The 26,800-nt window shown below is 38.5% G+C and overlaps 1 protein-coding gene across 3 annotated transcripts in view; it reads right to left on the bottom strand.

The window, feature by feature from the left end:
• The window catches only part of BICC1 (BicC family RNA binding protein 1), a 328,457-nt gene extending 303,970 nt beyond the window's left edge, over positions 1-24,487 (bottom strand). For 2 of the 3 annotated variants that reach the window (XM_030941416.1, XM_030941417.1), the window contains exon 1: positions 24,032-24,462. In XM_030941416.1, coding sequence (XP_030797276.1) covers positions 24,032-24,221 — 190 coding nt within the window. In that variant the 5' untranslated portion in view covers positions 24,222-24,462. Of the gene's footprint in view, positions 1-24,031 lie in introns of all 3 variants that reach the window. The other variant, XM_030941415.1, reaches the window with a different exon arrangement.
• Between the last annotated feature and the right edge of the window lie 2,313 nt (positions 24,488-26,800).

Here is a 26,800-nt window from a genome sequence, read left to right as displayed (position 1 = left end):
CCCAATTTATGTTTTTGTAGGCTTTGCCAAAGATCAGCCGGTTGTAAGTATTTGGCTTTATTTCTGGGTCTCTATTTTGTTCCATGGTCTTTGTACCTACTTTTTTACCAGTACTATATGGTTTTGGTAACTATAGCCCTGTAGTATATTTTGAAGTCAGGTAATGTGGTGTCGCCTTCAGATTTGTTCTTTTTGCTTAGGATTGCTTTGGCTATTTGGGCTCTATTTTGGTTCCATGTGAATGACTGCTTTTTCTAATTATCTGAAAAAAACGATGTTGGTATTTTGATAGGAATTACATTGAATCTGTAGATTGCTTTGAGCAGTACGGTCATTTTCACGGTATTGATTCTTCCAATCCATGAGCATAGGGTGTATTTCCATTTGTTTGTGTCATCTATGATTTATTTAGCAGTATTTTGTAGTTCTCCTTGTACAGATATCTCACTTCTTTGGTTATGTATATTCCTAGGTATTTTTGTATAACTATTGTAAAAGGAATTGAGTTCTCAATTTGATACTCAGCTTGGTTCTTGTTGGTACATATAGCACTGCTACCGATTTGTGTATATTAATTTTGTAAACTGAGACTTCACTGGATTCATTTATCAGATCTAGGAATCTTTGCAGGAGTCAGAGTTTTCAAGGTATATGATCACATCATCAGCAAATAGAGATAAGTTTAACTTCCTCTTTTCCAGTTTGGATGCCCTTTATTTCTCTTGCCTGATTGCTCTGGCTAGGACTTCCAGTATTATATTGAATAGAAGTGGTTTAAGTGGGCATCCTTGTCTTGTTCCCATTCCTAGGGGGAATTCTTTCAAGTTTTTCCCTTTCAGTATTATGTTAGCTGTGAATCTGTCATAGATGGCTTTCATTATTTTGAGTTATGTTTCATGTACACCTAGTTTGTTGAGAATTTTTATCATAAAGGGATACTAGATTGTATCAAATGCTTTTTCTGTACCTATTGAGAAAGGAAAAGTGGGAATAAAACCCACTTCATCGTGGTGAATTATTTTTTTGTTGTTGCTCTATTTCGTTCCATTTCTAGTATTTTGTTGAGGACTTTTGCATCTATATTCAACAGGAATATTGGTCTGTAGTTTTCTTCTTTTGCTAGGTTCTTTCTTGGCTTTGGTATCAGTATGATACTGACTGGGTAGAATGAGGTAGGGAGGTCTCCCTCCTTCTCCATCTTGTGGAGTTCAGTAGAATTGATTTCAGTTCTTCTTTGAATGTCTAGTAGAATTTGGCTTGAATCTATCTGGCCCTGGGCTTTTCTTGTTGGCAGGTGTTTTGTTTTGTTTTTGTTGTTGTTTGTTTGTTTGTTTGTTTTTCCTGATTCAATCTCACTGCTTATTATTGGTCTGTTCAGGATTTCTATTTCTTCCTGACTCAAGCTAGGATGTTTTCTGTTTCCAGGAATTTATCCATTTCCACTAGATTTTCTAGCTTGTCTGCATAGAGGTGCTCATAGGAATCTCAAATAGTCTTTTATATTTCTGAGATGTCAGTTGTAATGTCTCCATTTTCACTTCTAATTGAGCTTATTTGAACCTTTTCTCCTTTTCTTGGTTAATCTAGCTAGTGGTCTATCAGTTTTGTTTATCTTTCCAAACAACCAGCTTTTTGTTTCACTGATTTTTGTATTGTCTTTTCAATTTCATTTCATTCTGCCTTGATCTTTGTTATTTTTCTTCTGCTAGCTTTGGGTTTGGTTTGTTCTTCTTCTTCTAGTTCCTTGAGGCATGACATTCGTTTGTCAATTTGTAACCTTTCAGACTTTTTGATGTCGGTATTTAGTGCTACAAATGTCTCTTAGCACTGTTTTTGCTGTATCCCAGAGGTTCTGATAACTTGTATCATTGTTATCATTCATTTCAAAAAATTTTCAATTTTCATCTTGATTGCACTGTTAGCCCAAAAATCATTCAGGAACGGATTAATTTCCATGTATTTGTACAGTTTTGAGGATTATTCTTGGAACTGATTTTATTCTGCTGTGGTCTGAGAATATAGTTGATGTGATTTCAGTTTTTAAAAAATTTATTGAGACTTGTTTTGTGGCTTACATATGATCTATTTTGGAGAATGTTCCATGTGCTGATGAGAAGAATGTATATTCTGCAGTTCTTGGGTAGTTCTTGAGTAGAATGTTCCATAAATATCTCTTAGGTCAGTTTATTCTTGAGTCCAGTATTTCTTCGTTGACTTTCTGCCTCAATGCTCTGTCTAGTGCTGCCAGTGGAGTGAAAGCCCCCTACTATTATTGTGTTTCTGTCTATCTCTGTTCTGAGGTCTGGTAGTAGTTGCTTTATGAATCTGGGAGCTCTGGAGTTAGATGCATATATATTTAGAATTATTTTATCTTCTTCATGAATGGATCCTTTTATCATTGTATAATGACCTTGCCTTTTTTTTTTTTTTTTTTACTATTGTTGCTTTAATGTCTGTTTTATCTCATATAAGAATAGTTACTCCTGCTTGCTTTTGGTTTCCGTTTGCATGAAATATCTTTTTCTACCCCTTTCCCTTGAGTCTATAAGAATCCTTATGTGTTAGGTGTGTCTCCTGAAGACACCAGATACTTGGTTTGTGACAATTTTATTCATTTTGCCAATCTGTATCTTTAAATGGAGCACTTAGACCATCTCCATTCAATGTTAGTATAGAGATGTGAGGCACTATTCCAGTCATAATGTTGATTGTTACTGAGATACTTTCTTTTCTTCATTGTGTTACTGTTTTATAAGCCTTGTGAATTTTATGTTTCAAAAGTTTCTATCCTGGTTTGTATCAATCTTTTCTTTCAAGATTTAGAACTCCTTTTAGCATGTCTGGTAGCATTGGTCTAGTATTGACAAATTCCCTCAGCATTTGCTTGTCTGAGAAAGATTTTATTTCTCCTTCATTTATGAGACTTAGTTTTGCTGAATACAAAATTCTTGACTGACAGTTACTCTGTTTAAGGAGACTAAAAAATGACCCCAATCTCTTCTGGTTTGCAAGGTTTCTGCTGAGAAGTCTGCTGCTGGCCTGATAAGTTTTCCTTAATAGGTTACCTGACGCTTTGTCTCGCTGTTCTTAGAATTATTTCCTTCACGTTGACTTTAGATAATCTGATGACTATGTTCTTTGGTGACGTCCTTTTTGTAATGAGTCTTCCAGGACTTCTTTGAGCTTCTTTTACTTGGATGTCTAAATTTTTAGCAAGGCCAGGGAAGTTTTCCTCAATTATTCCCTTAAATAGGTTTTCCAAACTTTTTTTTCCTCTCCCTCAGGAAAATCTGTAATTCTTTGTTTGGCTGGTTTGTACAATCCCATATTTCTTGGAGACTTTGTTTCTTTTAAATCTTTTTTCTTCATTTTTGTCTGATTGGGTTAATTCGAAAGCCTTGTCTTCAAGCTCTGAAAATGTTTCTTCTACTTAATAGTGTATTATTAACACCTTCCACTGCATTTTGTAGTACCCTAAGTGTGTCCTTCATTTCTGGAAGTTCTGACTGCTTTTCTTTTAAAATATCTATCTCTTCAAAAAAATTTCATTGATATCCTAATTTTTTTTTTTTTTTTTTTTTATACTTTAAGTTCTAGGGTACATGTGCATAACGTGCAGGTTTGTTACATATGTATACTTATGCCATGTTGGTGTGCTGCACCCATCAACTCGTAAGCACCCATCAATTCATCATTTATATCTTGTATAACTCCCCAATGCAAGCCCTCCCTCCTCCGCCCTCCCCCCTCCCCATGATAGGCCCCTGTGCGTGATGTTCCCCTTCCCGAGTCCAAGTGATCTCATTGTTCAGTTCCCACCTATGAGTGAGAACATGCGGTGTTTGGTTTTCTGTTCTTGTGATAGTTTGCTAAGAATGATGGTTTCCAGCTGCATCCATGTCCCTACAAAGGACGCAAACTCATCCTTTTTTATGGCTGCATAGTATTCCATGGTGTATATGTGCCACATTTTCTTAATCCAGTCTGTCACAGATGGACATTTGGGTTGATTCCAAGTCTTTGCTATTGTGAATAGTGCCGCAATAAACATACGTGTACATGTGTCTTTGTAGTAGAATAATTTATAATCCTTTGGGTATATACCCAGTAGTGGGATGGCTGGGTCATATGGTACATCTAGTTCTAGATCCTTGAGGAATTGCCATACTGTTTTCCATAATGGTTGAACTAGTTTACAATCCCACCAACAGTGTAAAAGTGTTCCTATTTCTCCACATCCTCTCCAACACCTGTTGTTTCCTGACTTCTTAATGATTGCCATTCTAACTGGTGTGAGATGGTATCTCATTGTGGTTTTGATTTGCATTTCTCTGATGGCGAGTGATGATGAGCATTTTTTCATGTGTCTGTTGGCTGTATGAATATCTTCTTTTGAGAAATGTCTGTTCATATCCTTTCCCCACTTTTTGATGGGGTTGTTTGTTTTTTTCTCGTATATTTGTTTGAGTTCTTTGTAGATTCTGGATATTAGCCCTTTGTCAGATGAGTAGGTTGCAAAAATTTTCTCCCATTCTGTAGGTTGCCTGTTCACTCTGATGGTAGTTTCTTTTGCTGTGCAAAAGCTCTTTAGTTTAATTAGATCCCATTTGTCAATTTTTGCTTTTGCTGCCGTTGCTTTTGGTGTTTTAGACATGAAGTCCTTACCCATGCCTATGTCCTGAATGGTACTACCTAGATTTTCTTCTAGGGTTTTTATGGTATTAGGTCTAACATTTAAGTCTCTAATCCATCTTGAATTAATCTTCGTATAAGGGGTAAGGAAAGGATCCAGTTTCAGCTTTCTACTTATGGCTAGCCAATTTTCCCAGCACCATTTATTAAATAGGGAATCCTTTCCCCATTTCTTGTTTCTCTCAGGTTTGTCAAAGATCAGATGGCTGTAGATGTGTGGTATTATTTCTGAGGACTCTGTTCTGTTCCATTGATCTATATCTCTGTTTTGGTACCAGTACCATGCTGTTTTGGTTACTGTAGCCTTGTAGTATAGTTTGAAGTCAGGTAGCGTGACGCCTCCAGCTTTGTCCTTTTGACTTAGGATTGTCTTGGCAATGCGGGCTCTTTTTTGGTTCCATATGAACTTTAAAGCAGTTTTTTCCAATTCTGTGAAGAAACTCATTGGTAGCTTGATGGGGATGGCATTGAATCTATAAATAACCTTGGGGAGTATGGCCATTTTCACGATATTGATTCTTCCTATCCATGAGCATGGTATGTTCTTCCATTTGTTTGTGTCCTCTTTTATTTCACTGAGCAGTGGTTTGTAGTTCTCCTTGAAGAGGTCCTTTACATCCCTTGTAAGCTGGATTCCTAGGTATTTTATTCTCTTTGAAGCAATTGTGAATGGAAGTTCATTCCTGATTTGGCTCTCTGCTTGTCTGTTACTGGTGTATAAGAATGCTTGTGATTTTTGCACATTAATTTTGTATCCTGAGACTTTGCTGAAGTTGCTTATCAGCTTAAGGAGATTTTGGGCTGAGACGATGGGGTTTTCTAAATATACAATCATGTCATCTGCAAACAGGGACAATTTGACTTCTTCTTTTCCTAACTGGATACCCTTGATTTCTTTCTCTTGCCTGATTGCCCTAGCCAGAACTTCCAACACTATGTTGAATAGGAGTGGTGAGAGAGGGCATCCCTGTCTTGTGCCAGTTTTCAAAGGGAATTTTTCCAGTTTTTGCCCATTCAGTATGATATTAGCTGTGGGTTTGTCATAAATAGCTCTTATTATTTTGAGGTACGTTCCATCAATACCGAATTTATTGAGCGTTTTTAGCATGAAGGGCTGTTGAATTTTGTCAAAAGCCTTTTCTGCATCTATTGAGACAATCATGTGGTTCTTGTCTTTGGTTCTGTTTATATGCTGGATTACGTTTATTGATTTGCGAATGTTGAACCAGCCTTGCATCCCAGGGATGAAGCCCACTTGATCATGGTGGATAAGCTTTTTGATGTGCTGCTGAATCCGGTTTGCCAGTATTTTATTGAGAATTTTTGCATCAATGTTCATCAGGGATATTGGTCTAAAATTCTCTTTTTTTGATGTGTCTCTGCCAGGCTTTGGTATCAGGATATCCTAATTTTTTTTAATTTGTGTTGGTTTTTACCTTTATCTTGTATCTCCTTGAGTAAATTAATAATCAACCTTCTGAATTTTTAACTGGCATTTCAAAGAATTAATCTTGGTTTGAATCCACTGCTAGAGAGTTAGTGTGGTTTTTGGGGGGTGTTACAGAACCCTGTTTTTTCATATTGCCAGAATTATTTTTCTGGTTCCTTCTAATTTGGGTAGACTATTCTCATTATTTTTGAATTTATTTTTCATTTAACTGGGGTTTTTATTTATTTTATTCTCCTTGTGGGTGTGACTTTAATGTTTATAATTTATTGTCACCCAGCTTTGGCTCCAGGTGCCTTCAGTGGTGAAGACTCTGTATGAGTTTCTTGGTTACACAAAATCTTTGTGTGATGCTTTTCTCAGATGCTTGTTGTAGTAGTGATATGCTTGCTGTGTGAGCATGCTCAGTGTTTCCTGTGGGAATTTTCAGTCTGGTTCACAGTTATAGGCTGCTGTCCACTGTTTCTTTCAAATGGTCTGTAGTTCCTTTGTTTTTCTGTTAAGTTCCTATGTTGCTTCTTGAAAAAAAAAGTTCAGAGCATTAATTTCTACACACTACTTTGTCTGAGTGGGAGAGGCATGCTGGCAATACCTCCAATCTGCTATCTTGGGTAAGGGGAGACTTAATGTCCTCCTTTACCTACTGACAATTTTCTATAAAGTCTATTTTTGTCTGATATAAACAAGAACACCTCTGATCTCTTTGGGTTACCATTTGCACGGAATATCTTTTTTCCATCCTTCTACTTTCAGTCTGTGTATGTCCTTATATCTAAAGTGTCTTGTAGACAGCATACAGTTGGATCTTGTTCTTTTTTAATCCATTCAGCCACTCTATGTCTTTAGATTGGGGAATTTAATCAATTTACATTTAAAGTAATTACTGATAGGTAAGAACTTACTATTATCATTTAATTGTGTTCTATATGGCTAGTAGTGGTTTTGTCCACTTTTGCATCTCTTGCTGCCTTCCTTTCTATTTCATTGATTCTTCTGTAGTGACATGTTTTTTTCTTTCTCATTTTTTCTGGTGCATCTCATTTTTTCTGGTGCATGAGTATTTCACCAGAGAGCTTTATATTTCCATATCCTTTCATGTTACTGTCAAGTATCCCTTTGTTTCAACCTGAAAAACTCCCTTCAATAATTCTTAAAAAGCAGGCATAATGGTAATCAATTCCTCACCTTTTGTTTATCCAGAAAGGTCTTTATTTATTCTTCACTTTTAAAAGTCTTGCCATATATACTATTCTTGGTTGTCACTTTTTATTTTGTCCTTCAGCACTTTGTATAGATGAGGGGGATGTCAAAACTTTCATGGAAAATTAAATTAAAAGATAAAAATTAAAAATATGAACTTTATTTCTCATCATAAGCCCCAGAAAGTTCCAGTACTCTTGTAAGTGATTATATCAACCATTTAGTACATCACTAAAGAATTGGGGGTCCTAGGAACTTAGCCATGTCAATGCAGTCTTTTTTACATTAAGTGAAGAAAAATGGATACCCTTTAAAGACGTTTTTAAATTAGGAGACAAAAAGAAGTCAAAAGGAATAAATCACAATTGTAAGGTAGATGCCTAATGATTCCCCATGGAAATTATTTACAATTTGTCCCTGTTTGATGAGAGGAATGGCAGAAGCACTGTCACAGTGGAGAACAACTTGCTGATGAAGCTTTCCCAGGCGCTTTTCTTCTAAAGCTTTGGGTTTCTCAAAATACTCTCATAATAAGCAGACGTTATTTTCTTTCTTTTATTTTTTTGAGATGGAGGCAGATGTTATTTTCTTTTGATCTTCCAGAAAGTCAACAAGCAAAATGCCTTGAATATCTCATAAAACTGTTGCCATGACTTTTTCTCTTGACCGTGTGCCCCTCTTGGTAGCCACTGCTTTGATTGTGCTTTGTCTTCAGGATTGTACTGGTAAAGCCATGTTTCATCTGCTGTTACAATTGTTTCAAGAAATGCTTCAGGATCTTGATGCCAATTGTTTGAATTTTTCACTGAAAGCTCTTGTGTGCAGCTAATCTAAGCATAACAGTTTTGGCAACCATTGAGTGGAAAGTTTGTTCAACTTTGATTTTTTTTTAGTCAGATTTGTGTAAGCTAAACCAACTGAGATGCATATAGTATTTGGCTATTGCTTCTGTTGTTAATTGTTGCTCTTCTTCAGTTAAGGCATGAATAAGATGAATTTTTTCCTCATAAATTGATGTGGATTATCTGCTGCCACGGGCCTCAATCTTCATAATCATCTCATCCCTTCTTAAAATGAGTTGAAAGCAGCTGATTGCTTAGGCATACTATCCCCATAAACTTTTTGTAAAGTATCAATAATTTCATCATTCTTGCACCATGCTTCACCATAAATTTGATATTTGTTCTTGCCTCAATGATAGCAGAATACATGTTGCTCTGGATGGGGACTCTTTTCAAATTGATGTCTTATCCAAATTAGCAGAAGTTTATTTTAGTGCCAAAGAAATCCACACAGTTTTTTCATAATATATACCATCCATGAACTTTTTGAAGATCCTTCATATAATCTCATTCCACTCTGTCCTGTGATGCTTCCACTGAGAAATCGATGATATTCTTATGGAAAGTCTCTGGATACACCACATTGCCTTTCTCCTGCTGCCCTTAAGATTTTTGTTTTTGGAAAGTTTGATTATAATGTGTCTTAGTGTGAATTTCTTTAGTTTCATCATGACTGTAGTCCTTTGAGATTCTTAAATTTGGATATTTCCTTTTTCACATTTGGAAGGTTTTGGCTATTGTAGTTTGAAAAATATTCTGTCCCTCATTTCCTCTATATTCTTCTTCTGAAATTCCTATAATGCATTTATTGTTTCACTTCATGGTGTCCCATAAGTCCCTTAGGCTTTCTTCATTTTTCCTTTTCCTTTTTATTCCTCTGACTCAATAATTTCGAATGACCTGTCTTTGAGTTTGCTGATTCTTTCTCCTGCTTAATAAAGTCTGCTATTGATCCCCTATAGTAACTTTTTTTTTCAAATCAGTTACTGTATTCTTCAGCTTCAGAATTCCTGTTTGGTTATTTAGAATTCCTGTTTGGATCTTTACCGTTTCTATCTCTTAATTGATATTCTCATTTTATTCACAGTTTCCTTGTATATGTTTTCCTCCACTGAACTAATTTAAAATGTTCCTTTTAAACTATTTGTCAGATAATTCATAGATCTCCATTTCTTTTGGGTCAGTTTATGGAGACTTATTTTGTTCGTCTGATTGGGCCATATTTTCCCTGTTTCTTTGTATGCCTTATATTTTGTTGTAATTTTTGTATTTGAATAAACAGTCACTTCTTCCAGTCTTTACAGACTGGCTTTAGATGGAAAAAGACCTTCACCAATCAGGTCAGCTAGAGATTATGGCGGTCTCTCAAACCTTTTACAGAGATGATTTTTTTCTGAGCCTATGTGTGTAATTTCACAAACAGACTAGGTTTGCTGGTTTCTTTTTCAGGAGTCTATAGTCTCTTGCACCCTCTGGTGTCTGTCTGCAGTACTACGGGTATTTTGGTGCTGCCACCAACTGCTGAGCTCTCTTGTTCTCAGCAGCCCCCAGGCATCCAAAGTATGTCTGTCTATTCCTCATCAGTACTCCAAGTCAAGCAAGGCAGAAACCTGTCACTTGAGTAGTCTCAAAAAGCCAGAACACTGGACATAATTCCATTTTACTCTTTTTCTCCCAAGGGAGAAACCAGTCACTGGACCTTTCTTCCTCATCATTAGCTGTGGTGGCTTGGGGAAGGTGCTGACTCCAATGAAATGAAAACAGTTTTTCTTACCTGTTTCAAAACCGTGGTTCTTGGTTTTAAACTGGAGTTCTGTGACTTTATAACTGATTTCTGGCCTTCTCATACAGGCCTTATCGGACCATATATTGTTAAGTCAATGTTTCTGCAGGGGTAGAAGTCTGGTGCTTCCTATTCCTCCATCTTGCTGACTGCAGACAGGTTTATTTTTGTAATCTCATAAAGCATTCTCTACACCAAGAATTTACAGTAAGGAAGTTTCTTTGATTTAGAACAAACGTATAAAATATCTTAAGCATCCATTTCCACCTCTCCCTTTCTGAATTTTGTTTGCATTTAAAGTATATAAAGACATAGTACTAGACACACAATCTTATATACCATCTCACCTTCATCTCTGATTCCAGCAAGGCTACAGTAAACAGTTCTGCATAGGTATCAACCCACTTTGGGGTAACAATGTCTCATCTCAATCTTACACTAAACATACTTCTTTATTCCTTCCCTAGGAGCTTGTTGGATACCTATGGGTGTACGTCTTAAGTGTATTAACCCAGAATCGCAGGAAACGCAGGCCCCAGAAGGCAACCCTTGACTCTCCTCAAGGAGGGAACAGAAGCTGACAAATGCCTCTCCTTTTAATCCCATAGGTGGACAATTAACTACTCACCAGAAGTAGTAGTCATCCTCAGAAGTAACAAACTAAATAGTGCATCATTGTATTGGCTTTGCCTTTTTCTATTTGATTCTTCAATTCCCTCATTTCGCTTCTTGGTCTTGTGGGGTGGAGGTACGTGACCCAGGCTATGATGTACATTAATCAGGGCCTTACTCTATGTGATCTCCTTTTGTTTTCTATTAATAAACACAGATAGGTTTCCTCTCTTCCACTGGATTATATTCCTTTTAAAGGTAAAGGGCCTCATTTAATTCTGCAGTCCTATAATATGCACTCATGATTTTTGCCTAATCCATGCAACAATTTCCCATCGTAGATGGCCTCACTAGTCCCAAATGATTTAAAATGGAAAAAATAAACTTTCACAAGCTTGAAAGCTAATCATTTATGCAAAACTTTTAAAATTCAGATCCATTTTTATAATGTTTTGTTGCTAAAGTCCAGTTTTTTGACTTGGTCAAATATGCTTTACTTAGATAATACATCTCAGACATTCATTTACTGATAGTAAATAAAAATTTTGAAGATAATCTTTCTGTGTAGGTAATAAGTGCCAACGTTTTAGTAAATTATAGATCCCTGAAAGAAAACTCTATAGCTCTATGATAATCTCAGCTTTCCTTTTCCCATATAAAATGTTTTAATTAAAAAAAAATTCCCCCCAATTAAAATAAACATTTCTTCACATGATTCCTCCTACAACATTCAAGCCAAACACACATTTTTCTAGCTTGAAGTTAAATCATTATATGAAATAATTTAAAAAGATAAAATCTTATCAAAATATTGCCTTCAAGTGATGCTTTTAACAACAAAAAAAAAAATCATAATATGATAAAGGGACCAATTCAGAACGTAGATAATTCAATATCTAGTGGTCTTCTGTGCAGAATAAGAGAAATACTGTGTTAGTTCTCAATAATCAACAAGCAATTAAAACAAGTGTTAAAATACTTGAAATCTGGACAGATACAGATGTCTTTATTTTTTATTGAAATTTTACCCTAATGCACAACATTACATTTTCCTGCTCTGCAACTCTAGTGGTTTAGATGCTAGATATCAATCCTGGCACATGAAGCTTGATAACTGGACATATTAGCAGACGAAAAGGAAAATGTGACAAAAAAGATCCTATTTGAGGAAGCATAAAATCTGTTGTTTATCTAGTACAGTATGTTAACACCAACAAGTCTCAACTATGATTTACACTGTAATCTCTGCTCAATTACTGTAGAAAACCTTAAATTAGCTAAGATCTAGCCCACAGAATTCAGGGTGTTGCATATTTGACTGCCAAGATGTTAGAAAACAGAGTGTGGTTAGCTGTCTGACGAGCACTTGCCTCTCCAAAGCCAAGACACACTTCAACTATCCTCTTTCTACCACATTTCCCATTTGCTGTGAATGCTCAGGTGTGGTACAGATCAAGGCGAATCCCTATCAAAGATACTCATGTATGGAGAACTAACTCAGCTTCTAACACCACGTTCAAAGTACCATTGGGTTTGTATTGTTTGCTGTGCAGAAGATCTGGAATACTGGAACTGAAAGAGATTCTAAGGGGCATCTAATCCAAAACCCTGAGAGGTTGTCCAAGGTGGCCAATTGGTGGCAAGACTGGGTCATGAACTCAGGGCACCTGACTTCTAATCAACATTCTGTGGACAGAAGTGGTTGATTTCCCTCTAACTCAAAATAACTCAATGATAATCTTAGTGCAGTGAGCAAGCTAACATAAAAGGCTATTCTTATTTTTGAGAATTGATTATCTCTTATCTGAGATGCTCTGAAATCACATTTAAACAAGTATCTAGAGATGTATTATTCTAAGAACAAGATAATTCAATGTCTGCAATGAAATAAACTGAAATTATATTAATCTTGACAAATTTCAATTTATAAAACTAATCCAAATTAGATACAAATATAATTAACACTAACCTCACTTGAATTAAGTTTTGCATATCCTCATTCAAAACTCCACACTAATGTACTATCACTAGAAGTAAAACATTCTACATACTCCCTAGATTGAGAGTGAAGACAGATCATCTTGCTTATGGAGAACTGCTCTGCCTTACTTGGGTAAGGCAGAAGTGTTTGGCATTGCCTAAGGCAGAGCACGTGACTTTGCTTTAAAGCTCCATTCCAGGAGACCAATGCCAGGTCCGCTAGCCCAAAATGAAACAAACTTTTTAATCCAGATCCATCATGGGTCATTTATTCTATAAACACAGTCCAGATATTTTCACAGCTCTGGGCCAGATTCCACAGAGGAACAGAATACGAATTTGAAAAATACGAACTATTTACAGGGCACCAATTGTGTGACAGCCTTACAAATGTTATCATAACCCTACATGAGACATATTATTATTCTGTTTTGTAAAGGGAGAAACTGAGAAAACATAACCAAAGTTATTAGAAGGCAGAGCTTTGGAACACCTGCATTCTCACTGAGAATTCTAACCCAGCCCTGAGCCTGACACCAAGATCCTCTGCATTTCAGCAGGGCACTCAAGAAGCAATGTAGATGTATAGTATTATTTCTGAGGCCCTGTTCTGTTCCCTTGGTCTATATCTACAACCATCTGATCTTTGATAAACCTGACAAAAACAAGAAATGGGGAAAGGATTCCCTATTTAATAAATGGTGCTGGGAAAACTGGCTAGCCATATAGAGAAAGCTGAAACTGGATCCCTTCCTCATACCTTATACAAAAATTAATTCAAGACGGATTAAAGACTTAAATGTTAGACCTAAAACCGTAAAAACCCTAGAAGAAAACCTAGGCAATACCATCCAGGCCATAGGCATGGGCAAGGACTTCATGACTAAAACACCAAAAGCAACTGGCAACAAAAGCCATAATTGACAAATGGGATCTAATCAAAGAGCTTCTGCACAGCAAAAGAAACTACCATCAGAGTCAATAGGCAACCTACAGAATGGGAGAAAATTTTTACAATCTACCCATCTGACAAAGTCCAGATATCCAGAATCTACAAAGAACTTAAACAAATTTACAAGAAAAAAACAACCCCATCAAAAAGAGGGTGAAGGATATGAACAGACATTTCTCAAAAGAAGACATTTATGCAGCCAACAGACACATGAAAAAATGCTCATCATCACTTGCCATCAGAGAAATGCAAATAAAAACCACAATGAGATACCATCTCACACCAGTCAGAATGGCGATCATTAAAAAGTCAGGAAACAACAGGTGCTGGAGAGGATGTGGAGAAATAGGAAGATTTTTACACTGTTGCTGGGACTGTAAACTAGTTCAACCATTGCTGAAGACAGTGTGGCGATTCCTCAAGGATCTAGAGCTGGAAATACCATTTGATCCAGTCATCCCATTTCTGGGTATATACCTAAAGGATTATAAATCATGCTGCTATAAAGACACATGTACACGTATGTTTATTGCGGCACTATTCAAAATAGCAAAGACTTGGAACCAACCCAAATGTCCACCAATGACAGACTGGATTAAGAAAATGTGGCACATATACACCATGGAATACTATGCAGCCGTAAAAAGCATGAGTTCATGTCCTTTGTAGGACACGGATGAAGATGGAAACCATAATTCTCAGCAAACTATCGCAAGGACAGTAAAACAAACACTGCATGTTCTCACTCATAGGTGGGAATTGAACAATGAGAACATTTGGACACAGGGTGGGGAACATCACACACTGGGGCCTGTCACGGGGTGGGGGGAGAGGGCAGGGATAACATTAGGAGATACACCTAATGTAAATGACAAGTTAATGCATGCAGCACACCAACATGACACATATATACATATACAACAAACCTGCATGTTGTGTACATGTATGCTAGAACTTAAAGTATAATTTTTAAAAAAGAAGCAATGTAACCTATTGTGGAGGGTGATTTGTCATCCTAAACTCAGCTATGATACATCTCCACAAAATATAAAAGTATAGACCTTACAACAACCCTAAGAAGAAAACTGTATCTACTTGGAATTCCAAGAGGAAAGCAGAGCTCCAAATTTAAAATGTTTATAGCTTTTTTTTTCCCCTGTAAAATACAGATCCCAATGGGCATCTGTATCTCATGAGTTGTGGCTGAGATGACCACACAGGCATAAATCACCAAGGACAACGCCTCACACAAAGTAAGAGATCAATACAAATTGGCTGCTGCTTTTGCAATTACCATCAGTCTTCAGTACTCAGATTCCTCAAATTTCTTCCTCAGAATATAGTCACAAAGGAAAAAAAGCTATGTAATTACGTTCATTATAAGGTAGTTCATAACTATAAAAAATTTTTTTCAACCAAATTATTCAACCACAGAATTTTAATTCTGAAAACTGCTTAGAAATACAGAAAACATTTAAGAGATTAAAATGCTGAATACAAAGCAGTAAATACTGTATGAGCAACTACACAAACTCTAATTCAAGGCAGAAAAATGAAAATTGTTGTTAGGATGGTGAGATTACTGATGATTATTTTTCTTTTTAAAACCTTCCTCATATTGCTTTTAAAATTTCTACAATAAAAAGTGTGTTTTTAAATTATTTCATAATATATTACATAGGTATCTATTATGCCTAACTTAATGGGAGTCTGCAGGAAAACAATGCATTGTGAGCCTACTGTGCAATATGACAATATTGCCCTCTCCAAGAATATACAGATTTATGCTCCTCCCCCAAGTCCCTTACAACAAGCCACTATAAACGACATGCCAGTTATAAGTTACTTTCCCAGACTAAAATTCTTCAAGATGGTTTAATAATGTGGAAAAAGTACTAGCTTCAAGCGTAAAGGAAATCAAAAAAAGAAAAGAAATGATTCTTAACTTCAATGATTTCACCATCCTCTAACCACCTTGCAATGTTTCTCAAAGTGTGATCCTGGGACCATCTCCATTACGGTCACAGGATTCTTTTCAAAATGCCAATCCTGCCAACACCACTTTCAAACCTACAAAGCTGGAACCTGAGAGGGAAGCCCAGAGTCTACCCCCTCAAAAAAGGAAAAAAAAAAAAAAAACACTCCCCAGGGGATTTGCATGCCCACAACTTTTAAAAAATATTGATCCACAGACATGCTAAGCAGGTAAGATAAAATTCACTTAAATTTTTCAGTGAAAAAGGCAAAACAGAGATCTAACTCTACGTTGGTAATTCAACTGCTTTCTAATAATGGACTGTGGGAGCCGCAAGTATAAGGAGCAGATACCCTGCAGATTTGTTGTCTCTTCTGCCTAACCTGCAAAACTTCCCAGAAAATAATTTTGCAAAATTGATCAGGAATCTTAAAATTTCCACGTCCTTTGCTCCCCAAAATTTCACTAATAAGGTTTTTCCTACGAGAATAATCAAAAATGTGTAAAAGGTTTTTAGGCAGAAGTGGTTGGGGCAGTGGGCTAAATATTTATCATCTGCCATATCTTGAGTACCTGCTCCGCACCTGGCACTTGTGGATACAGTATTTCTAATCCTCACAACCTAGAAGATAGATACTTTCTATCTCCATTTTAGAGATGAGAAGCCTGGGCTAAATGAGTTATTAATTTGTCCCAGGCCACACGGCTAATAAATGATAGAATCAGGATCTGAATCCTGGGCAGTCTTGAGCAGAAACACTGGGCTGATTCCACTGTCTGGCCACCTAAAAATATTCTAGAATGTTGTAGTGTTTAAACAAAGTATACTACAACAAGAGAATTATATAGACATTTGAAACCATGTTCTTCACGAACCTTTAATGAAACAAAAAATACTTATGTTTCAACGCTAAGTGAAAAAGATAGGAGGTATGATCCCGGTGTAGAATTTTAGTCACAGAAGGGTAGGGCCAGTAACTCTTTTGGTTTCATCTGCATCTCCAAAGCTCAACACTGCACCTGACATATGGTACAAACTCAATATGCATGGCAAAAATAAATTATGTGTAGGCATATTTTCAAAAGACCAGGAAAAAAAATCCTAAAATATCATCAGTGGTTATTGCTGGATTCTGGAGTTAGGGATGACTTTTGGTTTTTCTTTTTTACATATGTTTATACTTTCAAGTATTCTATATGGGTTTGAATTGCTTTTAAAATCAAGGGGGAAAAAACAGCAATGACTAATTTTCAAATCCTATGTTTAATCACCTTCCTATATAAGAGATACAGTTAAGCTCCAGATCAACTCAATATACAGACTAATATGTGGTTTATCATTTTCACTATAACAGGAAACCACCTGATACCTAGAAAGTGTTAAGTGTTATCTTTTTATATGTCAGCATCATAAATGGGAACATGACTTAATACTTTTTACAAATACAAACGCTTTCATCATCCACCGTTATTAGTAGCCTGACAGGTAGGAAAAGGATTTACAAATGTATAGCACCCACAATGTTTCTACAATGGTTTTGTGCTCTTTGGAGACTTCCCCAGATGGTAGTACAAGGATTAGACATTGAATTTGGTGGCTTTTGCAGCATAACAAGATTTTCCTGCCAAGATCATCCCTACACACCAAAACCACTATAAATTAGCATTAAAATTGGGCCTCATTCCTAGTAGTTTATTAAGTATTTCATATAAAGGAATATATATGGTCATTATTACCCTATGTACTTTTTTAAGTAAGAACTGTATCTTAAAATGAACTAAGAATGAGTCAACTGGTTTATTTTATTAGCTCACCATTTTAGACAATTTCAAAAGACAAAAACATGGTATGATGATTCTATCAAACTGTCTCCAAAACGATTCTGAACAAATTCTGGCTTTGTTGGCCAGATTATACCTAAGTGACCAATCTGTGAAAAGCCAAAAGGGCGAGGCACGAACTACACTGAACCTGCCAACTCTAAAAGAAATCTGACATATGTGGAAGGTAGGAGGAAGGAGGACAGAAAGGATATCTTAAGGTAATAAAAAGTGAAATCGGCATTTTTATTGTACCATGTAATTTTATATGGAAAAAAAATTGACATGGAGAAAACAATGGAGAATTTTTAGAGATAGTTTCAGTACTCAGTGGCCCTAGGTTCTGTTCATAAAAGGAGTAACAAGATGAGAAGAGCTTTAGATGATCAAAGTTGGTTTCCTCTTTGGTATTTAGGTTTATTTCTGGACTATGCCAAGCAAGAAATTCTAGGGGGCCTCTCAGAACCTATTCTGGTTCAGGGGCTGCTTGATGAAAAAAAATATATAATTTAAAAAAAGAAAGAAAGAAATTCTACTGATATATAATGTTACTGAACAATATAAGTTCCTACGGATTATCAGCACAGTCTGAAGTGTCTGAAACAGGTACGCTTTGGCGTCAGTCACAATTTGCAATTTTGGGTCCCAATGCTCCTTCACTTTGCCCACTGTGAGGAAAATATGGGGTAAAATATTCAGCGTCCATTCTGATCCCCTTCTTCTTTGCCTACTTCCACTAGTGAGGCTGGAAAAAGAAGATACATTCCCATAGTCTCTTGCAGCAAAAGGTGGCCAAAGAAGTACAGATGGAAGTTCCAGGAGAGAGAATTCCTTGTCACATAAAAAGGAAAAATCTCTAAGAGAAAATAATTTTTGTTCTTCCGCCTTTTACCTGCATAAACTACAGACACACCTCAAGACACAGCCACAGCCGCAGTGCAAAAATAAGGCAAATAGTCACAGGCTGAAGATGTTGGAGGCAGGGAAGAGGGAAGACACTGGGCTCCTGATGTCCTTGAGCAGCTCTTGGAGCCTGGACTGCTTAGCCCCAGACTTCTCATTAGGTGAGAAAGACAAACCTCTGGCTTGTTTAAGCCACTCTGTGTCAGGTTTCCTGTTAGTCGCAGCCAAATACATTCTTGCCTGTAAAAGTCATTGGTATAACAAACCTCTCTAGCTATGTATTCATCAATGATCAACTTCACCAAAACCCCCCAAGTCTTCATAGAGATAACATTGACTGAGAGTGCTTGCTTCATGCCCGTGAGCGTGAGGTTTTACTGCCCCTCTCAGGGCATCCTCACAGAACTGTACAAGAAGCGAAGTGAGGATCTCCTCAATCCAAGTTAGTCTGAAAGCAGCTCCTGGGCTCTTTACTGCCAAGCTATACAACCTCTGATGTGTTTTTTCACTTAACCTATAAAGCAATTTTAATTTCAACTATGCTCTCTGGCTCAAGTAAATTGTTGTAACAAACTTTTCTAATTTTTTGAGGAAGACTTTCACTAAAACACATCAAATACACCCCCATACACACACGCAAAGGATTCACATGCAATTAGAAGAAAAAAGAAAAAAAGACTTGGCAAGCATTTGCTTTCTAGTGTTTTGAAATCTTGATCCATCACGTGAGACAGTACTGCTGCATCTGAACTGATGTTTATTAAGCACCATGAACCTGGCACTGAGCTAAGCATTTTACATACATTCTCACACTCAGTGTTCACAATACCCCCATAAAGTGGGACTATTATTATCCCCATTTTACAGGTGAGCTAATGAAACATGTTAACCCAGGCAGAGTATTTGAAAAAGCTTCTTTCTACACACCAATGAATGACTCAAATTCAGAGCAACTTACAACTAGAAGAGAGATTAACTGATTTTGCTGCTAGTCTTTAGTAAACCATACTAGAAGTGAATGGCTCAGGACCAAAGAATGAAAAACACTCAAAGCAAGAACAATTTACAACTAAAAAGGGTGAAAAGCCCTCATCCTGAGCAAAATCTAGAATTCCACACTCATGTCTAATGGAGCTTTACTTAATGTTTACCCACCCACCTTTACAAGTGTACTCAACACATGGCAAGCTGCCAGGAAGGCTAATAATAATATTTAGATAGCTGTGCCTGCTCATTAATCATAAGATAATTTAAGACCAAACTGAAGTTTCCAATATACTTGATTTTCATGATCAATATAAGAATGTGCATTTTATACATAGTGATTTACAGTGAATATTGTTATGAGTTTATTCAGCATTTCCTATGTTGCCAGCACTGGGATGGCTTACATACACCTTTTTCCTCTTCATTGTCAAAACTACCTCAGGAGGTAAGTACTACCATTAACTGCCCCATTTGAGAAATGAGGTAGCAAGTGATAGATTCTCCCAAGCTCCCTATTAAAATGTAGCATCAAGATTCAAATCTAGATTTGGCCCAGAGCCCTGTGCTCTTAATCTCTAAGCTCATAAACTTATTTGATTTGTTTTTGCTGTTTATTAGCCTTGATCAAGCATTAGCTAGAAAACTCTGTTTATTTAAGCTTTACTCTATATCTTCACTTTCAGTACTCCCCCATTTTCATACATTTTTGGCTTCATATTTCTTTCCACTCTCATGAAAAAAATCTAAATTATTATCTGTTCATCAAATCATTTTAAAAATCCACTAAAGTTTGCTGAATTAAAGAGATAACATAGTTGCTGCTCCTACTGTTAATCAGTGATGTACAGCAACCTCTGTTTTAGTGGCTAACTCTGCTACTCAACCAAGCAGTAGCAAATGACTCCAGTTCTGCCTATCATTGCAAAAATGCAACATGGTTCTTAAAGTCTTTGGCAGCAGTTATCATAAAACCCCACCAGATGTCAATCTCCTTTCATGAAAATAGGCCATTCCTCCCCACTATAGGTCTCCCTTTTTAACACTCACTACTTTCTCTATTGAAAGAAGGGATTCCCAAACTTTGAAAATGTGGGAATTTGTTTTTTTTTAATACTTTGAAGTGCTATGTTATATGTGGGAATTTTTAATTTTATAGTACACATACATGTTTTTACAAAGAAAAATACTTTTAAAAAGAAAAGTATTAATATAGGAACCCTGTGATTGCCTCAGTACTCTGGCAAACAACAAGACTGTATCTCTGATTCTCTTGACTCAGTTATTTCCAACTTTCTCCCAGACTTTTTGCTATAACACTCTCCTCCCTTCCCTCCCTGATAATTCACATTTGAGTTAATGTGAGTTATGATACGTAACTCATAACTTTAACTAAAATTTAATTGACTTAAATAAATCAATACTATTATTTCACATGATGTATGAAATTTACATTTGAAGATCAGTAATAAAGAAATTATACAAGGATTTTCTTTATCATTAAAAATGCTGTCTATGATATTCATTCCAAGGCTTGCAACACCCATCAAAAACCTAAACTTGAAAATAAATTTCCATTTATAAAACTGTAAACTAATAAAACTGATCATCTTCATCTACAGCAAAAAGATCAGATACTCTGCATGGTTGTTTCGAAGTAGTTATTAGACCCCAACCCACCAGTAAAAAAACAAGAAAAAACAGTGATATTTCCCTACATTATTGGCCTGGTGGTTTTCATCTGTAACAATTCTTTTAAGTTTCAATGATCATCTGAGAACGGTATTTCATTTATTTGACTACTACCCTATTGCCCATATATTAACCTCACCGAATTTTTGGTCCATTGCGTAGAAGAATTTCTCTACTAATAAAAATACAACTCATTAAAGATTAACTTGCCCCCAGGACAGTCTCTCTGGAAACAAATTCCAAGCATTACAATCACCAAATTGCACTCTGAATACTTAAAGGCAGATAATCTTATTTATCCTGATTTAAATTGGAAACCTGTACCCATTTTAAGTCAATTGTAAGTACAAAAATAGCACAACCAAATTCACAATAATTGAAAACTCAAATATAGACTTTACTTACTTGGCACTTTTCAAATAAAAAGCTTTCCACCCAAGAATATCTAACAATACTAGAATGCTTATTGACTTGACAGACTTACCTCTTCAGTTTCTATTTTACTTCTGCAATTATGAACTTGCAAAATTATTTTGTTTCCCAACTATTTACTGAGTATATACTATATTTCATACACTCACTCTAGTAGGCACTGGAAATCCTTTTAATCCATGATACAATATCTATTATTAATCACAGATATTTATTAAGTTCTTATCATTGACCAAACACTGTGGTCAAACGTTAGCTTTGTTAGGCATCATCTCTTTCGATTCTCCCAAAACCCTAAGAGAAAAGGTCCTAGTATCAGCTCCATTCTACAGATGGGCAAACTGAAGGCAGAGAGAGGCCCAGCAACTTTCCTAAGATCCTACAGGGTTTTGAACCCAGGTATTAGTGATCCCAGTGCTCACACTTGCGTTTTGGTCAACAACTAATCACATATACTACAATGGTCCCATAAGATAATGAAGCTGAAAAATTCCTATCGCCTAGTGATGTCATAGCCATAGTAACATAATACATTACCTTTTCAATGTTTAGATATATTTAGATACACAAATACTATTGTGCCACAACTGTCTACAGTATTGGGTACAGTAACATGCCTTGTAGCCTAGTAACATTATTTGTAGCCTAGGCGCAATAGACTATACCATACAGCCTAGGTAGTAGGTGTAACAGGCTACACAATCTAGGTTTGTGTAACTACACTCCATGATGTTTGCACGATGAAAATGCCTAAGGACACATTTCTAAGAATATACCCCAGTCGTAGTCGTTAAGCAATGCATGACTGTATATCGGTTGTTTAAGAGATGTTAAGACTTTCTGAAAAAGAAGCTTTATTACTGCAAAGAAATTTCAGACCTTCTCAGGTCGTAATATTACATCTGTTAATACAAAAGGGCCTTCAAATTTTCAAAAAGTCTCATCAAAATTTCATTTTATTCAAAGTGAAAATGAGTTAATTCAAAAAAGGAAATCCACTTATAAAGCTCAGATTATACACTGGAACTTCCCAGAAGCTGACATCACTGTCCTTACTTGTTTGTGCGCAGGTGAAACAGATCATTCTTTCATATCACTCCAAATTCACGTAGAAAACTGAAAGCTGGTTGATAAAAGGATGAGTATGTGCTACTATCAGTTCATTCCAAACGATCTCACAATATACGCCTCACATAAATTTAATATTTGTCTTATAATCATAAAGAAACTAGACAAATAGAACCACAGAACAGACAAAATAACTAAAATGAGTTGTTGAAATGCAACTGGGGCTTTAATTTCCAAATCTGTCTTATAACAGTCTTACTTGAAGAGTTTATCACAGAAGTAACTCTCCTCAAAAGTTACATAATTTGAGAAAAAAAGAGAGGGAAGGGGAGAGACAAAGACATGACACACATTAGGGATGTTTATCAATAAAAATAAGCAACAAGGGAGGAAAGCCTGTAGCACATCCAAAAAACGCCTGCCAAACACTCTTGCTATTTGTTTCCACCAAGTTATTGTTTTGGAAAACATGTTGTTCTCTCTTAAAATAACCTGCTTAATTGTTCTAAAAAGCCACTGCATCTCCACCGAGGGCTAAATCGTTCCCAGACTGCGATGCATTGACTGATAAAGTAAGTTATGCATAAAACCACAAAGAAAGTTTGAAAGCTCCAAACTCTCCCGTGATAAAAGAACACTAGCTACTGAATGCATCTTCACCAGCGCCCTAAGTGAGACTAATGCCTGGTACTATACACGTATTTTAAGAATAACAGTCATTCAAACTAACTCATTTCTCTCTTTGGATGTGGGAAATGAGCCACATCGGTGGCTACAGGTAGGCTAGTAATTATCGGTTTTAAGAAAGGTCAAAATGACCTTGGACGTTTTGACGTTCACTCCAATACTCGCATTATAAATCAGAATCTGTTTTCGGTCCAGTATGGTTGAAGATTTTCTGCCTGGGAAAGTCCCAAAGAAATTAAAGAGTTAAAAATAATTCTAAGTTGTGAAAGACAAAGTCAGACACCCATAGCATCGGAAGATTTTTATGGACTGAATGTAACTCAAGATGTGTTTTAAAAGCCTGTCAAGAGATGAACACTGTCCTCAAACACAGGAGCACTGCCTCCACACTCCCCTCGCTTTGGCTGCTCAACCCCATCCTGGCCCTCCTTGACCACAGGGGTGGGGGCGGGAGCTCCTGTCTTAAGCCTTGACATCTGCAGAGTGTTTCCCAATAGCGAGACAAGGCCCCTCAGCTGGAGGAAGTGGATACTGACAAGGGGAGCGAGTGAAACAGACTGCGAGAGACAGAACTCGAGGCTGCCAGGGCATGGGGAGGGTCACGCATACTCTGTGCGGCCTGAGTGGTCCGGATGGCACAGCCCAGGTATCCGGGCTAAAGTTGGCATCTCCAAAGTCCAGAATGCAACTTGGGCGCGCCAGTACAAACTCGGCCTTCGGCTTTTCTGAAGCCGGTCAAGTTCGCACAGGGCCCCCAGCGCCTGGAAACCTGAGAGGCGTGGACGGGTGGGCAGTCCCGCGAAGTCTCCAGTCCCTGGGTGTCCTCCGGCTCCGCGGGGCAGCGGGCCTGGAGCTAAACCGGCCGTAGGCTGGAGTAGCTGGCGCCGGGACGCGCGGTGGGGATGTCGGAGAAGGAGTTGGACGCTCAGTCGGGGAGTCCGAGAACACGGGGGATGCCTACCTTGTAACATGGCCTCAAGTTTCTTCCTGTCCACGCGGAAGCGCTCCTCGCTCCACTCCGGGCTGTGCAGGGTCGCCCCGGCGACCAAGTCGTCCTCGGAGCCGGGCATTGGGGAGTCAGTGCTGCGCTCGCTGTTGGAGCCGGGGTCCGACTGCGCCGCCAGGTAGCCGGGCTCTCCCTGGGCGGCCATGGTGGGCGCGCGGCGCTCGGGCTCCCGCTGCCGCCGCCGCTCTGCCTGCGCCGCCGCCTCCGCTCGCCGGCCGGGCTCAACTGGCTCCCAGCGCCGCGGCGCTAGCTCGTCCCCCTGCAACCGCCGACGCCACCGCCAACGCCGCCGCCGCCACTGAGCCCCCGGCGCATCCCAGCCCCGGGCGCCGCCCACGCCGCCCGCTGCCCCGGGTCGCGGCCCCGGTCCGGGTCCAGTGGCTGCGCCGCCCCCCGCCAGCAACGCCCGCGCGGAATGAGCGCGCCGCGCTGCCCGCGCCTCCATCCGCAGGGCTCGGCGCCCCCTCCCCGCCCGCCGCCCCTGCAGCCGCGCGCTCATTGGCCGGGCGGGCCCACGGGGAGCCGCGGCGGGCGGGCGGCCTCTGGCGCTCACACACTTGGGCGCACACACACACCACGTACACACTGCCACTTTCTGCACTTACACGTATAAATCTTTTCCGTACATGCACTTTCATAGCTCCTCAAATACACACACACTTCTGAATGCACATGGAGTGTCCACGTAATTCCTGTCTACACACACACATCACACACTTTTTCTGCACTTACACATACAAATCTCTTACCCCTACATACTCTCATAATCCTCCTCCAAACACACAGACACAGACACGCCAAGTTCAAGCACAGCCGAGTCCTGAACGCACACTAAGCGCATACACAATTGCGCTGTTTACATACATGCCCTACCCCCTGAAACTCACAGCCCCAATTGGTTCCACAAGCTTAAACGTGAAGAAGAGGAAAAAGAAGGCTTGGAGAAGAAATCATGCCCGTCTTTCACAGGCATCGCCATGGACGTGGCTCGCATGTAGTTCATACCTCCAGGAAGGGTTCACACCCAAACACGTCCTCTCCTCCCAGCAAAGTGGCCCTCTGCACGAGAGGTGGACAAGAGGCTTACTCTTTTTATTCTGAGAGTGGGAATTTTTTTTTTCTTGAATGGAGTGAGGAAGGAATTATTTTCTCTGTGATTCTCAAGGAATGGACTCAGCAGACTTTTTTTTTTTTTTTTTTTTTTTTTTTTTTTTTTAATGGAGAAAAGGGGCTTGAAGATTGCGATGTTGGTGAGCTGGATCCAGCCGGCATGTGGGCAGGGCTGTCTTGTCAGGGACTGAGGGCTTTTCTCTGTTTTCAAGGTCAGTATCTGACAGATGACAGCCAGTAACCTCTGAGCCACACTGCCCAGAGCCAGCCCACCCACGGCCTCTGTCAGGCTTGGATACGAAGCGCGGGGGAAGAGGAGACTCGCTCGTACTGGGTGTGCCCTTGGAACTCTGCTTTCCCAGTTCACACAGATTCATAGCCTATTATTTTATCACCCAAAGCACAAAGACTTGCGGAGAGGAACGATGGGGGTAGCAGTTTGTCACTGCGCCACAGAGGGAGGCTTCCTGGCTCACATGTAGGAAGAGCCGTATCACTGGCACAGGCCTGTGAATAATCATGGAATATGTTGAAGGTAAATCAAAATTCTTTCAGGTTCAGCTGCCTAATTAACAAGAATTGACCCTGTGACGAGTACAGATGAGGAAACTGAGACCGTGGGAAATAAAGTAACTTGACTAAGGTGGTCTAGCAGCATATAATACAGTCAGGAATCGGACCCAGGTCTGTGGGTCTTTATACAAAGTCTTACCTTTTTGAGCAGAGACCGCCTCCTGCCCAGAGTCACCTCCTGAAGAACTGAGAGCATCTGCACACTTAACTGCTCTGATTCACTACCATGTGTTCCTTTTATAAATCTGTTAATTACTGTTAATTTCTATCCAAGGCACTAGTTTCAGCACCAAAAGGGTTTATCTAGGAGCATTCCCACTGTCTTCCATCAGGGACGTTTACTGTGTTTTTCTATCAACAAATATTTATTGGCACCCTCCTATGTGCTTGGCACTGTTAAGCCCAAGGAATAGTGAGCAAAGACAGACACATCCCTATACTCCTTCCTGGAGCTGAAATTCTAATGAGAAGGAATATTGACCAAAAAAAAAAAAAATCACAAATATAAAACCATGCCTGCAGCAAGCATTACAAACAAGAGACTCAAGATACGAGAAAACCTATAATAGAGTAATTGGATTCAATCAGAGAGGTCAGTGAAGAAGGCTTCTCAGAAACAGTGACTCTAGCTCAGAATAGACATTGGAAGAGCAATTAACTAGGCAAAGGAGGGAAGAGCCATCCCTGCAAATGACCATCTGATCATAGTAACATCCCTGAAGGTAGAATTACAATTATCCTCATTTTAGAGTTGAGGAAACTGAGGCACAAAAGGTAAAATGACTTGCTCAAGGTTGTACAACTAAGTTGAAGAATCAGAATTTGAACCCAGGCAGTCTCTTGAAAATTAGGCTTCAGGTGCTTTATGCTTAGCCAATAAGTCATATTGGCTCTCAAGATTAGCACAAGTAAAGACCCTGTAGCAGAAGGAGGCAGTATGCATTCCTCCGTTGGATGAACTAAAAGAAGGCCAGCATAGTTGGTACAAGGAAACAAGGAATTAGGACTCACTGGGGCAGGAGCTATAAGTAAGAGGGGGTA

Source organism: Rhinopithecus roxellana, chromosome 11, assembly GCF_007565055.1.
Source record: "Rhinopithecus roxellana isolate Shanxi Qingling chromosome 11, ASM756505v1, whole genome shotgun sequence".
Lineage (NCBI taxonomy): Eukaryota > Metazoa > Chordata > Mammalia > Primates > Cercopithecidae > Rhinopithecus > Rhinopithecus roxellana.
Note: the sequence above shows the minus strand (reverse complement) of the source record. Positions and strands in the feature narration are given on the sequence as shown.